General features: G+C 39.1%; 1 protein-coding gene and 1 long non-coding RNA gene across 6 annotated transcripts in view; one reads left to right on the top strand and one right to left on the bottom strand.

The window, feature by feature from the left end:
- The window catches only part of ANKS1B (ankyrin repeat and sterile alpha motif domain containing 1B), an 827013-nt gene that overhangs the window by 427684 nt on the left and 383807 nt on the right, over window positions 1-15522 (bottom strand). For 4 of the 5 annotated variants that reach the window (XM_059681894.1, XM_059681893.1, XM_059681896.1 and 1 more), the window contains exon 14: window positions 14122-14194. In XM_059681894.1, the coding sequence (XP_059537877.1) occupies window positions 14122-14194 (73 nt within the window). The remainder of the gene's footprint in view (window positions 1-14121; window positions 14195-15522) is intronic. The other variant, XM_059681898.1, reaches the window with a different exon arrangement.
- LOC132227136 (uncharacterized) overlaps window positions 1-15522 on the top strand; it is a 252747-nt gene that overhangs the window by 144931 nt on the left and 92294 nt on the right. The window lies entirely within an intron of this gene.

Genomic DNA, 15522 nt, shown 5'->3' with positions numbered 1-15522 from the left:
AAAAACACTCCAGAGAAGTTCCTTGTCCCCTTCTGCCATGTGAGGACACAGTGGAAGACCACGAACTAGGAAGTGAGTCCTCATCAGACACCAAATCTGCTGGTGCCTTGATTTTTGACTGCCCAGCCTGAAGAACTGCGATAAATACATCACTGTTTTTTATTAATATCCACTCTGTGGCATTCTGGTAGAGAAGCCTGAATAGACTAAGCCATCATACAATGGAATTATGTAGTTCTTGTCCTTCTGTGATTATTTATTTCACTAAGCATAATGCCCTCCAGGGCAACAGATACATGAAAAGATGCTCCATGTCACTCTTCATCAGGGAAATGGCAAATCCGAAACCACAATAGCTTTATTACCTCATACCTTTTAGGATGGCTATTCCACATATTACAAAAGATAACAAATGTTGACAAGTATGTAGAGAAATTGGAACCCTTGCATACATACTGTTGGTGGGAATATACAATGGTGTAGCTGCTATGGAAAACAGTACAGAGGTTCCTCAAAAAATTAAAAACAGAACTACTATATTATCTAGTCATTTCATATATGGATATTTATGCAAAAGAATTAAAATTAGGATCTCGAAGAGATATCTGCACTCCTATGTTCAATGCGGCATTATTCACAATAGCCAAGATATAGAAACAAATGTCCATCGATGGATCAATGAATAAAGAAAATGTGCTATACCCATACAATGGAATATTATTCAGCCTTAAAGAGGAAGTTGTTCCTTTATTTTTATAATAAAGGTTCAGTGTCTCTTAAGAAGCATTTCATGTGTCAGCAACAGTAGGTGATGAGGTGTTTGGTATTGCATAATACACTTTTATTTAAAAACCAGAGGCCTGATGCACGAAATCAATCTGTATATATCTCACATATAATTATGTCACATCCACCATTCTGGTAATTGTAGGAATATAATCCACACGACACACACACCTATAAGCATGCACACATTTTTCAAAACATAGAGAAAATCAGTAAGTAGGAACAACACTGGGGAAATGTTCTTTATGGTCTGGTTAGTACTAAAAGAGGAAAAGAGAACTGCCTGAGAAGTTGAGGTGACCAAAAGAGGTCTAAAAATTTTGGGTTATTGTTGAATAAAAACAAATCCAGGTTTAGGCCAGGAAAGACTTAAACAGACTACAATAGGGCCAACACATGCCTCCCTCAGGATTTTCAGGCATCTCAAAATCAAACAGAAAAAAGCGTTTCTTTTATAAGGAGGGTAAGCAGCACTCGCAGGAATGTTGAGGGGAAATGGAGCAAGCAGGTGGAGCTGAGCAGACAGCAAAAGCAAGGTGGTAAAACATCTCTCTCTGATTCCAAATGAACTGTTAAAGGGGAGGCGGTCTGCCCTTTAGTCATTGGTGAGATTTGGGGGCAAGACGCATCCAGGAATCCTTGGAAGTATAGATGCCTGCTTACAGTTTAGCCAAGCCAAGGCTGTAAGTAATAATTGGGCAATTGTGAGCACTTAGTTCATGCAACCTAATAAAAAAATACACTATTAAAATGTTAACTACTTTTTTTCTGCCATAAAAATTCTCAGAAAGAGTCCAGTGACAAAGTATACTACAGTAGTACTGCCTTATCCATGATTTCTCTTTCTGCAGTTCAATTACCTGTGGTCCAAAAATATTAAATGGAAAATTCCAGAAATAAACAATTCATATATTTTAAATTGCACACTGTTCTGAGTAGCATGATGAAATCTCATGTCCTCCTGCTTCATCCCACCCAGGATGTGAATCATCCCTTTATCCAGTGTCTCCATGCTGTATAAGCTGTTACTCACTCAGTAACTGTCAGTTATCAGATCAACTATTGAGTTCAAGTAACCTTTATTTTAATTAATAATGGCCTCAAAGCACAAGAGTAGTGATGTTGGCAATTTGGATATGCCAAACAATAAAGTGCTTCCTTTACGGAAAGGTAAACATTCTCTACTTAATAAGGAAAGAAAAATAACTGTATGCTGAGTTTGCAAGATCAAATAAGAACAAATCTGTCTGCAAAATTGTAAAGAAGGAAAAAAGAAATTCTTGCTCATTTTGCTACTATCCCTCAAGCTGCAAAAGTTATGGTCACAGTGTGTGGTAAGTGCTTAGTTAACATAGAAAAGACATTAAATTTGTGGGTGGAAGGCATGAACAGAAAATGTGTTCCAATTGATCGAACGTGCTGCACCAGAAAGCACTCAGCCTCTACAAAGACTTCATTCAGCAAGGGATCCTCTGAAAGGAGTGACCACCTTCTCATGGCTTTCTTAGTATAGTACTATAATTATTTATCATAGGTTTGTATAGAAAATAATAGTATATTTATATACTGTACTATCAATGGTTTTAGACATCCACTGGGGGTCTTGGAAGGTTTCTCCTGTGGATAAGGGAGGGACTACTGTTTCAGAAATTCTGCATTGATTTCCATTCACATTACTAAAGTGCACATGATTTCAGTTAGTCATTTAAGTCTCTGACAAATCAACATAAGATAAGATTTATTAAGACAGCTTAGGAGAAAGTTTGCATATAAAAACAAAGAACTTATCTTACATTCATATATCCATTAAATTATGCACTTATTGTATTAATATATCTAAAGAGCATTGTAAAATGAGAATCTGGCAACATTCCTAGAAGAAACTGGTTGAATTACGCATCCCTGGGATTTATTGGTCACTTGTCCTTAAGAAATTAAGAAGTGGAAAGCTTTAAAGAAGGACCTCCTGCCAAAGTGTAACCCATTAAATGAAAGATAAAAGTATGAGTCATAGAATTAGGGAGTTGGGGAGGATCTAGCATCACCATTTCATCTTCAAATAAACAAATTGAGGCTCATTGTGAGCTATATTTCCCACATCACACAGCAAGTTAGTACAGAGGTCAGAGGAGCAACCAGGTCAGTGTTCTTTTCTTCTCAGAGGGTGAACTTCACCAGTGCAAGTTCGTTTCATAGGTTATTTACTGATTATAAAAACAGGTGAAGCTTTGACACATTGTTAAATGGGAAGGACAAATTGGAGAGAAATGTATACAGTGTGATTTCATGCTTTTAAAATATAACATCTATCTATCTATCCATCCATAATCCACCTCCTATCTGTGCTCACATGAAATTGGAGAAAAGAGCAGAAGTATTTATACCAGGCTAACAATGGCTATTCACAGGAGGGATAAAGCAATAGGGTAAGAAAAAAATGTAATAAAATAGCAGTTTTTGAAGTTGTACATCTTCACAAAATAAAGATTGTGAAATTCTATCTATAAGATTATTATTAATGCATAGAAATTAAATGTTCACATAGACAATGACTATAAAGTCACTCGATTATGCATGCAGACCAGAACATGGACAAAAGAAAGTGTCATTTTGATCAGGAATTGGGTTATGGATATTTTTTAAATTGTGTAGTTATTTTTAAATAGTGTTTGCAGAGTTATAAAAGTAATTCAAGTCAAATGAATCTCTTTTCTAAAACCACTGAAACACACTTATTTTAACTCAAATCTGATAAAAAAAGATTTACTCATGTATTCATTCACAGTATTCACTGGGAAAACCTTTCATTATCAGCACTGAGAGCTATAACATTTTATGTTTCACATGCAAATGTTTACATATATGTGTTTGTATAGAGGTCTCTATATAAATATATATTTATTAAATGGGCATATACTTTTTATTGAATTCTGTGGACAATGAAAATAAAAGTAATGCACATACTCACTATAAAAATTACAGAAAATGTAGGAGAGCATAAAGTAAAAATCAATGATAATCTTATCTAGAGATATCCACAGTTAATCTTTTTGCATTTGTCTTTCCAGATCTTTTTATGTATGTGTACTCAAAAATGGGATTATAATTTACTTTATCTACTTTTTCACTTAGTTAATATATTATGGCTATATTTCCAGGAAAATAAATGCAGATACATGTAATTTTAAATTAGATAGTTGACATTTCATCATAGGAAATTATAGTAATTAATTTTACAAATTTTCTATTAATGGCCTTTTGGTTTGATTTTATTTTTTAAATGATCATAATGCTGAAATGGCCATCTTTACCTACACATTTTTTGCTCTGGTCCTGTTGCTTCCTTAGGAAACATTCCTATGAGCAATATAACTCTAGAAGTTTATACTTGAGTATCAAAAATATTAGTAGATGAGAAGCCTTTTGTTATCAGGACAGTGTATCATAGGTACAACCAGTACAAGCTATAGTTTTTCTCATGGATAAGTGACCCATATTTATCACTTAATTCTTCATTATATTTGGGGAAAACAAAATTGTATCTAAAAGCAATCATTGTGATTATCCATAACTAATGAGGTTCTACTATCTATATTTCAAATTATTCCCAATTATTTTTAGGTCCTACTCTCTTACCGGTATGAGATCATTAATGGTGGCCCTTATAAAATGCACTGACATTTACATAGTAGTTATTCAACTATTTTTAAAGTGTCTACAAAGAACACTCTTTGCAACTGTTTTTAACTTTATGTTGAATGTGCAAGGGGTATACTCTATCAAAAATATCCTGGTAGAGGCCCGGTGCATGAATTTGTGCATGGGTGGTATCCCTGCTCTAGCCGGCGATTGGGGCTGATAGGGGCCATCTCGCACAGTCCCGATTGGGGCCAATTGGGGCTAGCTGGCTGAGGGAGGTTGGCTGTGGGAGTGCACTGACCACCAGGGGGCAGCTTCTGCATTGAGCGTCTTCCCCCTGGTGATCAGTGTACATCATAGCAACTGGTCGACCGGTCTTTGGGTCAACTGGTCATAACAGTCGCTTAGGCATACACACACACACACACACACACACACACACACACACACACACACACATATATACTAGAGGCCTGGTGCATGAAATTCGTACATTGGGGGAGCAGATCCCTCAGCCTGGCCTGCACCCTCTCACAGTCCGAGACCCCTTGTGACTGGATAGCCTTCTGCTGCTGCATGGACTACTGCTTGAGCTTTAGCAGCTGCTGCATGTGCATGGCCTGGGGCACCATGGTCTGTCCTGCGAACACCATCGAGTTGGTGAGTCAAGCATGGGGGCAGGCTCACCCTGAGTTTCCTGCACTTCCCTGAGTCACCGAGTTGTTCTGACTGACTGCCTTCTATGGAGAACAACACTGGGGTCGGACCTAAGCCAGCAATCGGACATCCCTCTTGCAGTCTGAGACCCCTAAAGGGATCTAGCAGTGCACCAAGTGACAGGTGGCCAAGGAGGAGCCCAAATTGGGGGCAGGCGTGTGCCGCTCATGCTCATCCTAGCCCGCTGCTCCTGCTGCCACAGCTCGGTAGTGCTGCCGCAGAGTCGGGAGAGGCTCCCACCGTGGCAGCTGTGCTCACCAGCCATGAGCCTAGCTTCTGGTTGAGTGGCGCTCCCCCTGTGGGAGCCCACTGACCACCAGGGGGCAACTCCTGCATTGAGCGTCTGCCCCCTGGTGGTCAGTGCGCATCATAGCATCTGGTCATTTCAGTAGTTCCGTGTAACGGTCACTGAGGCTTTTATTATATAGATAGATTTTAAATAATGAGCTACTATCCATTTTTTGTTTCGTTGGACTTTTTTTTAAGAGAAAAATGAATAGATAGGAAAAAAATAAATCAAAGAAGGGAGATGTCAACTCTTGTGGTCTACTATGTACTAAGAATGTAGCTAACTACTTTTTCATATAGTAATTCATTACATCTACCCAATGATATTGGGGAGAGGTAGATTGTGGGGCGTGGCTATAGGGTTAAGCCTTGGACTGATCTGTTGGCAAAGTCACAAACAAGTCCCAGCTTGGAGGGCACAGTCCTCTTAGCATAATTAGGCTTGACCTTGTAAGCTCCCTAGATCTTATCTGGGAAGCTAATGGGCTGAGGGAGGTGCAGGAAGTGCTGCCAAAACAAGTGAAACTCACAAGAACAGTGTAACTATGGTAACCACTACCTTGTTTACCTCTGACTATAAAATAATGGCTCAGCTTGCCTCTGGATCTTTCTCTGTGGCCTCAGCCAGGCACAGGAAGATCCATGGAGACTAAAGAGAGCTATGCTGATCATCTGAACACTGTCTCTGTGTCCTTCATTCTTCGCCGACTCTGTCCACACCTTTGGGAACCCCTGGCCCGCTGGGGCTGGACCCTGGCAGTAGATATTATTTGTTATAGCTGCTGTTTGTATGAAGAAGTGAGGTGTGGGTTGATGAAATAAATTCCCCAAGGTCCCATTGTTAGTAATTGGTAGAGTGAGTATTCAAACCTATGTCTGTGTAGGTAACACATTTTGTCTCAAAAAATAAGTGTCTTAACAATTTGAGCTTCCCAGTGATAAAATATTTTGTCTGTGAAAGTAGTAAGTGTATCATCATGGGAAATATGGAAGCAGGTGTTGGTGGATCATACATGAAAGATGTAATGGGAAGTGTTCCAGTACAAGCAGAAGACTGTGCTTATTTCTCTAGGCCTCATCTAGAAGGTTAAATATTTTGTTAAACTGAAAACTGTACCAAGTTATAACTATTGATATTAGGCCACAGAATGATACTCAACTACTTCAAACTTAAATGAAACCTAATTTCACATATGAATATGGTAATTTTAAAACCAGAGAATCTAAGCCATATTCTAATGAAAAAAAATCTATATTACATAGGTTATTTTAGTTTTTAATGGTGATGTATTTGGAATGATGGTGTTAAATAAATTTTAGTGTCTCTTTTGCTAGGGACACAATTGTTTGGTTGCTTCAATATTATCTCTTAATGAAGATTAGTTAACTCATGCCAGCCTGATGATTACTATAGTTCACATTTCTATATCTCTATTCTATTATTAAGGAATTTCTTAGATTTAATCTATCTAAAATATAACTAAGTCACTAGAAAATAGTGTGATTTAGACAAAATAGTGTGCTTGCGTGCTAACATATTCTACTATCCACCGCCCCCAGTTGGTTCTATTAAAAATAGTGCTGTAAAAAGAAGTAAAGATCAAAATAAATTATGCCCGCTGCAAAGCATTTCACAGAAAGGCTTTTATGTGCAATTTAACAGTTCATGAAAAAAAGAATATTACTGAAGGCAAGGAACATTCTTCCTCTGAAAAATAAGTGAAACTTGGGTCTTTCTTAGGATTTATGCATTCACTTTGGGAGGTAGAAGATATTCAGGGCTGTGATTCATTTAAATATATGACCAAGTGGCCTGTGCTTTGGGGTCTGAGTGAAAGCCTTCCACACCAGTAGTTGAGCTTTGCTAAAAGAAAGCTATTGGTTCTACATCTAAACACCCTCAGATGTCTGCCCTTAGTTCCTATGATTTGAACTAAAGAGAAAGAGGCAAAGAGCTGGCTTCTATTATCCTGAGTAGGCAGCACATTTTATCAAAAGGTGTATGGACTTCAGGAAGAAGAAAAACTACATTTGAAGCAGCTGACTCGACAAGTAACTTAAATTTGTGAGCCTTTCTTCATCTATAAAGTGGGTATAATAACACCCCACTGAGTTATTTTGAGAATTGAATGCAAAAATGTTCACAGGAGTAAACTGCACAGCATCTGACACACAGTAAGAATACAATACATTTTAGCTTCTTTCTTCTGTCATTTCTCTAATAGAGCAACTCTGGAAAACTGTAAATGCATCTTTAAAAGCATTCTCCTAAAGCTTGAGAAATGACAGTCCCATCAGCAGTCCCAGCTGGAGGACAGCTATCAGCTGCCCCGGTGGCTAGGTACCTCCTGAGGCAGATCTAGAGCTCCATGGGCAAAACTCAGAGGCCTGGAGGCAGCCAAGACGTGAGGGAGGAGCAGCTTCCAGAGCTTGGAGAGAGAGGTCTGCCCTTACCAGCCCTTCTTTGGGAAAAGCCCATGTAAACTCCCTCCATTCCTGCAGACCAAGGAGAAGGTGAGACTTGGACCATGAGAAGACAGAACATGGCCTATGCTTTAGAGCCGTGGTCGGCAAACTGCGGCTCGCAAGCCACATGCGGCTCTTTGGCCCCTTGAGTGTGGCTCTTCCTAAGTCTTAGGAGTACCCTAATTAAGTTAATAACAATGTACCTACCTATATAGTTTAAGTTTAAAAAATCTGACTCTCAAAAGAAATTTCAATCGTTGTACTGTTGATATTTGGCTCTGTTGACTAATGAATGAGTTTGCCAACCACTGCTTTAGAGAGTTCCTCAGTTCCTAGAAACTCTTCATGGAGGATGAGGGACTCTAACCTGGCCCTCAGATTCTTGGAGGAAGAGGAGCAAAAGCTTAGAAAGTCGGGTTGTGGGATTAATGTTAGCTACTGTTTTTAGAGCTATGTGTTTTCCAGCTTAAGAATTATGTTTTACCCAATATAGACAGTGTAGCCCATGGTAAAATCCTTTATAAATTCATTTTAATTGCTTTCATTGATAATTAAAAGTTAGATGGAATTCATGTATTGACAAAAGTAGGTTTTAAAAGATAAGACTGGGGAATATTTCTCTTTGAATACAATTTAACCTTAAGTATAAGAAAAAAAAATCCCAGTCTTAAAAAAAAAGTACTTGTGAACTAAATACTATTTTTCACATTCATGTACTTGAGTTCATTCTAATACAGTCCATAGACCTGAAGTTTGTTTGGTGTAACAAGAGATTATTCAAGCCCATTATTCAAGGACAGTGTTTCTAAGATTACCTGCCACCCCTGTATTGGAAAGTCTGGGCATTTGATTGCTCTGGAGCCAATTATAGCCTCCTCTTTACTTAAGTGATCTTCAGTCTCATCAAGAAGATCATCAAACTGACTCTAATAAGGTGTGACAATCTGAAGTAGTACTTTCAATAGATTTTCTACCTTGAAAGTGCTTCCAGGCTAATGTTGCTCAGTGGTTGAGTGTTGACCTATGAACCAGGAAGTCACAGTTCCATTCCTGGTCAGGGCACATGCCTGGGTTGCGGGCTTGATCCTCAGTGGAGGGCATGCAGGAGGCAGCCAATCAATGATTCTATCTCATCATTGATGTTTCTATCTCTCCTTCTCCCATCCTTTCTGAAATCAATAAAAATATATTTTAAAAAAAGAAGTAAAACTTCAGAAAAGACTCCACATGAAAGCAACTTAGAATATAAGCAGTTCTCTCTTAACTACAATCCTCACTGATCAAAAAGATAAGCAAGATTTCCCAAGTATCTTCCTTTGTGGTGTACACTCTAATTGGAAAGATGGCCAAGCATATTGGGATCAGAAGCAAGAGAATTTATATTTATTGATCACTTGGTACATTTTAGGCTACAGTAGTACAACTGTGTGATTTAATCTTGCAGCATTCTGATGATGATTATAAAAAAATCTGAATTTATTGGTGAGGAAGTTGACATCAAAGAGATCACAAAGCAAAGCTGGGGTCTCAATCCAAGTCCACATAACTTAAAGACTTGTTCTCTGAAAAAAATCCTATACATGAGATTTCATGATTCTGTAGAATGTACTAACTCATCACAGCATCACCTCAAAATAGGATGTGCTACATCATATGAGGTATCCTATCTAATAAAAGAGAAACATGGTAATTGTCGTACGACTGCTACCCTTCCCATTGGCTAATCAGGGCAATATGCAAATTAACTGCCAGCCAAGATGGCGGTTAACCGCCAACAAAGATGGCGGCTAATTTGCATACTCGCAATGATGGAAGGCGAAAGGGGAAGGATAGAAAACAGTGATCAGAAACCCAGGCACAGGCAAGAGCCAGGGAGCAGGGCAAAGGTCAGTCCTGGAGGCCACCTTTGCCCTGCCACCAGTGGGTGATCAGAGAAGCCTGGGGGGTGGGGCAGGGAAGCGGACACAGACAGCGATGCAGAAGCCAGATGCAGGGGCAGGGAAGCATCCGCCGCCAGAGTCCCCGGCTGCAGCTTTCCTGACCTGCACCCGGCTTCTGCGATCTGTGACGGCAGAAGCTGAGTACGGGTCAGGGAAGCAGCCGCTGCCAGCATCCCTAGCTGCGCTTCCCTGCCCCGCACCTGGCTTCTGCAATCGGTGACCGCAGAAGCCCAGTGCAGGGGTGATCACAGAAGCCAGGTGCTGGGCAGGGAAGCAGCCTCAGACAGCTTCCCCGGCTGCAGCTTCCCTGCCCCACACCCGGCTTCTGTAATTGGTGATGCCTATTTTTGCATGACACTTAACTGACTACCCTCCCTGGAAGCACAGAAGAAGAAATCCCCAGAAGAAGAAGCCGCCCACCTTTGGTCCTTGCACCAGCGCCTGGGGCTGGCTGCAGCCCAGGAGATGGACAAGCTACCGGCCAGAGGTCCCAGGCTGCAGCCACCCGGAGAAGCTACCAGCCCTGTGGCCCAGGGTGCCAGCGCCTGTGGCCAGGGAAACAGTTTCCCTCTTCTCCTACTGTAGTCATTACTTCAATATTCCCCTTCTGAATTTCTCTCCTGTGTTGCAACCCAACTCCACTTTTCATCGGAAGGATACAGAACAGAGAGAGCAGTGTTAAAAGCTGACATTTCTAAGCCGGTAAGGTTGGTACTTAAACATATAAATGGAAAACAAGAGTCCTTAAGGTAACAAAGGCTACAAAGGACAGGGACAGCGCATGACCTATTATATCCAGCAACCCATATGGGGACTGAAAACTTTGCAATGATGACAATTAGTGAAGATATGAATCAACTAAAATAGTTGACAGGGACAATTCTTCCATCTTTGAAAATATCTACATCAAATCTGTTTAAATAGATTTTCATCTGGATAATATAACACATTCTGACAAGACCACCACTACCACCAATGTGGTCAGTGTTTTGCCGTAAAATGTTTAATAACTGAGGGAGCCCCCCCCCCCCCGAGTGCACAAATTTTGTGCACCGGGCTACTAGTTCAATATAATTGAATCCTGCTGCCAATGCTGGTTGGTTGGGCACGTAAATCTGATTTCAAGTGGGAAACTAGAAATTATATTGGTGGAAATCTTGAGTTAGTATTACTCTGAGTGAGAACCCTAAGGGACTGACTGAAAGTAAATGCAGCAAATTGTATTTGCTTTTATTCTATCTTAGCACTGGACAGTTGAGATTGTTGGATAAGTTTCAAACTATTAATTGCTGAGGAATTTTTTTAAAAAAGAAGAAAGTGGTTTCTATGAATGGAATTAGTTATATGATTCATAGAGACTGGTCAACAGGAGTGAAGATGAGAGTGTTTCAAATCCCTTCCTGGTCCAATGAGTATTGTGTTTATAAAATACCTGAAATTGCAGATGTGCAGGTTGAGGGACAGGCAAACAAAAACACTGAAACAAAATGGGTAAAGGCATGGACAATTAAACAGTGATCCTTGATTCTTCATGTATTTCCATTGCTTATGATTTTATTCATCATCTTCTATTTACAAATACCATCCATGCTCATAAAACTATGCAGCTCTGTTAAAGCCAGGCACAGTGCTTGGCTCAGTGGCCTTCCAACGCAAAATTCTAGACACTGACAAGAGTGGTATTTCCTCTTGCTCATTCCAAATTTACCTGTTGTTAATTTCATTGTGCCTCTCCTCCCCATTGTCAGGCAAAAAGAGGATACTCAGACCTCAGAAAAATACTTTAGACCACTTAAATCACTACATCCTACATTTTTCTCTTTTCTTTTTGAGGGTCCCCTGAAGTTTTAAACTCTCTTTTTGTAAGTACTCTTCTTTGGTACCAATTGACTATGGGCTTACTACCAGCTGTATTACAATTGACACACTACAATTTCAGGAAATACAGCAAATTTAATGTGAAGACAATGAGACTAGCTACCATCATTAGCTCTTCAAGAAAGATAAACACTGATATGTGTTTATCTTGATGTGTCCACAGTATCAAATTCAATGTCTCCCTCCTGGTAGGGTAAGGGGGGAGATGAAATAGAATACATATCTACAGGTGTCAGACTCTACAAATATTCCATTGCATCTCTCCAGCATTACTCGATATCAATATCCCTATTTCTGTCTTTGGGGAAACTGAGTGAGTTGCCTACAATCATGAGCTAGTAAACAGCAGGGCTGAGATTTGAATTCATGTCAGTCTGACTTTTTAATTTCACCATGTGATTCTCCCACCATACTCATGCCTGATACAATACTTGTGGAAGGTCACCTTCATGGGGCTATCACTTCTCTAGTGCTATCCAGCCTCCAGAGGCAAAAGCCTGCAGCCCAGTAAGGTTGTAACCCACAAACAGCCTCATGGCCAGTTGGAATGCCAATTGTTATGGTCAGTCGCATAATTAGTGTGTAATTAAGAAGTGACAATTAAGGTGCATACAGTACTCGGTCTTGGGGACTGAGTGTCTATTATCATTACCACTGTAGTAAATAGTAAAAAAAAAAAAAAAAAGGCAGCAGGTAGGATGGAGTGTGAGAGGTGGAAGGAGGTGAACTAAGGGAAAATGGATTTGTTTATGGCTAAAATGCACTACAGAGGCAGTTTTGCCTGAGTGGCATTTTTAACATTTACCCTTATTTTCATTATAATCATGTTTGTAACATTCTTTCACAATATTATGGTGTTTGAAGAATTTTAGAACATTAATGTTCAATGGCACTTAAGTCTTCCGCCAGAAAAGTACCAGGGCTCTGCTTGGACAGTCTCAGTGTCAGAGAATTCACTATGTTTAAGAAAATAAAGTCTTACCTTTATATCGACCAAGACACTGCATTCCTACAGCTAACTTGAAATTATTCTATAAGCACGATTGAAAGAACTGTGTGGCAACATACATTCCTAGACCAGTTCTACGGACACTTAGAAAAGTCTTTAAGTTCTGTCAGCATTTCTGTGTGAGAGACCTGGCCACACATGCTGTCACAGAGCTAATGCACTTGGGTCACTAAACATATACACACAATCCTGGTGCTTTTCCATAATGTTTCAGTTTTCAAAATCTAAAACGAATAAGCATTTCATAAAAAATTATTTAAGCTTTTTAAAAATTATCACTTAATTGACATGGAGACCAATTATGTCAGAATAATTTAAGTTCTTACTTATCCCACACCTGAGACATGAGTGAGATACTCCTACAGGGGTCTCCAGTGAGGGTAACCCGATTTCAATGTCACTGCTTATCCCCCCAGGCCCAGTGCCTCACAAGAGAACCATTCTCCAACTTACCTGTGCTTAAGAGTCACTTGGAATGCTGTTTAAAGGGCCCTCGTAACTAGTTAAAGGGCCACAAAATCCCGTAATTACAGTATTTACTCAATGATATATATTCAGAGTTCTCTTACACAAATCTTAATTGCATTATCTCTGTAGAAACATCAACTATTACCACTAACAACACGAGTTTTTCTGGGAGCTTAGAAATCACCTATCTTTAACTCCAAATTCTATAGATCTATTTAATCTACAGTTACACCTCTACTTAGTGGCAGGGTAGAGCTGGAGCCAGATCCTTTGACTCTTTCCAGAATAGTAGTTTCTTTAGTAGGACTATTACAGCCATTTTTAGGTGTAGCTATCCGGTAATTGACACCATCCATCAGTATTAAGCAAAAAATCTTCAAAGAAAGTTTCAAATGGCCTTTACTCTGAGCCTTAATTGTAGGGAAGGGAACAGTATTTCATACGGGTAACAGATTAAATAGAGATTGAAAAACTGACTATTAGTGAGACACCCTGGTAGATATTCTGGAATACATGAAGATGAGTAACACAGAGTTCTTGCCATACTGGAGTTGACAACTTACATGTTGCTAATCATTTTGGCCAGGAAAAACAGGACATTTCACTGAATGAGCAACAGTAGTATAGTAAGTCATCAGATTCTACAACACCTTGAAGTGCTTCATAATTAGCTCTACCTAAAATTGAAACTCCATTACTGTTAACTGGCATAGTTAAACAGCACATGGGAAAAAATATCTCAGTGTGATAAATCAATATACTTATAATTGATATTGTTTAGAGGTTGTGGTTGTTTGAAATGGATAAAAGGAAATAACTTATAGCTGCTGTTGTTATGATAAACCAAAATTATCTAAAGACTCCTATCATTTTCTAGCTAGGTCCTGTGCACATTTATTCATTTATAACATACAGGAGAGATTTCCTTACTTGTGGCCTCACCATTCATTTCTTCAAGTTCACTGTTAATTCCAACATCTATGGAACTCATTATTTTGTCAATCTGCAAGAAACAAAAAGGATATAAGTGAATGATTACATTCACCTTTAGCATTGCATTTTAAAATAACTTTCAAATGCTACAAGCTTATACAGGGTGGGGCAAAAGTAGGTTTACCGTGGTGAGTACAGAGTTTATTCTTGTATTATTACTTATGGTATTACTTTCCATTCACACAACTATAATCCCACTTTTGCTCCACCGTGTATTCTTGATGTTATTACCACTGTAATACCACAATTAAGAGACTGACAGACAAAGGTTTAAAGGGAAACAGACATCTTGTGAATTGCTTTTAAAAACATAAATTATGTTTCCCTTTCTTAAGCTTTGAAAATCAACTTTTCTTTGTATTTCCTAAAATGAACTTTGTTTGGAACTACCTGGGTCAGGACATTAGGAATTGTGCATTCTTTAGAATTAGAAGGGCGGGGCACGTGTCTCCTCTGACTGCTGACGGTTGGGTTTCAGTTCGTAGGCACGGCCATTGGAACCAGGTCCTCACTAAATGGTCTGACCAGCCACAAGCTGACTTGTGGCATGTAATCACAAGAATTGAGGCATGGAAACAACTTCATTCTAAGAGGTAAGTTAAGTGTTAATTAATCCTGCCTCGTTCCAAAAAGAATTTCAGATGTTATTCACAGCGTTAATAAATATAAGTAAAGGGTAGACTCAAAGACACTATCTATCTAGTAGTATGAAATATATAGGAAGAAATGACTTTGTAAAAAGCTTTAGCCCTCTATGGCTGAATCCCCCTCCTTGTCATCTTAGCATCCCCGGTCAGACAGCAGGTTTCAGAAGGGACAAGAAGCATTACTTCAATGTCTCATTTTGTTCACCCTGAAACAGATGCAAGGAGATTGAGTGATTTTTCCCTAACAGCTCAATTCAGAATGTCAATATCAGAACCATTCCAATTTCTAGTTCTCAGAATATTATAGTGACCTATGGTGTTTCAAAGCCCAATCCAACTGGCACAGTCTTTTGAGAGACAAAATGTGACATGTTTGAATAAAATGTCAAAGGAGTGTGTGGTCCAATCTTTGAAGAATTTCAAGAAAAAAGCAAGAAATGTTTTTATTTCATGATGTAGTCCTCTTTAGGGACAAAGGATGATATTTCATAATCCTACAAGGGCCCTTGCATTCTGAGTAATTCTATGAAATTAAATACTGTCTTTAGGTAGAGCTTAAATTGCTGATACGTGACCTCAACACATTTTTTCTTTAAAGTCACTCTGATAGTTGTAAAAGGGAAATATTAAGTAATTTGTAAGATTATGTGGAGATCCCCTGAATATCTAAGATTCTTTAAAGAAGGGAGAC

This window comes from Myotis daubentonii, chromosome 2, assembly GCF_963259705.1.
Source record: "Myotis daubentonii chromosome 2, mMyoDau2.1, whole genome shotgun sequence".
In the NCBI taxonomy this organism is placed as follows: Eukaryota; Metazoa; Chordata; class Mammalia; order Chiroptera; family Vespertilionidae; genus Myotis; species Myotis daubentonii.
This window is presented reverse-complemented; position numbering and strand designations above follow the sequence as displayed.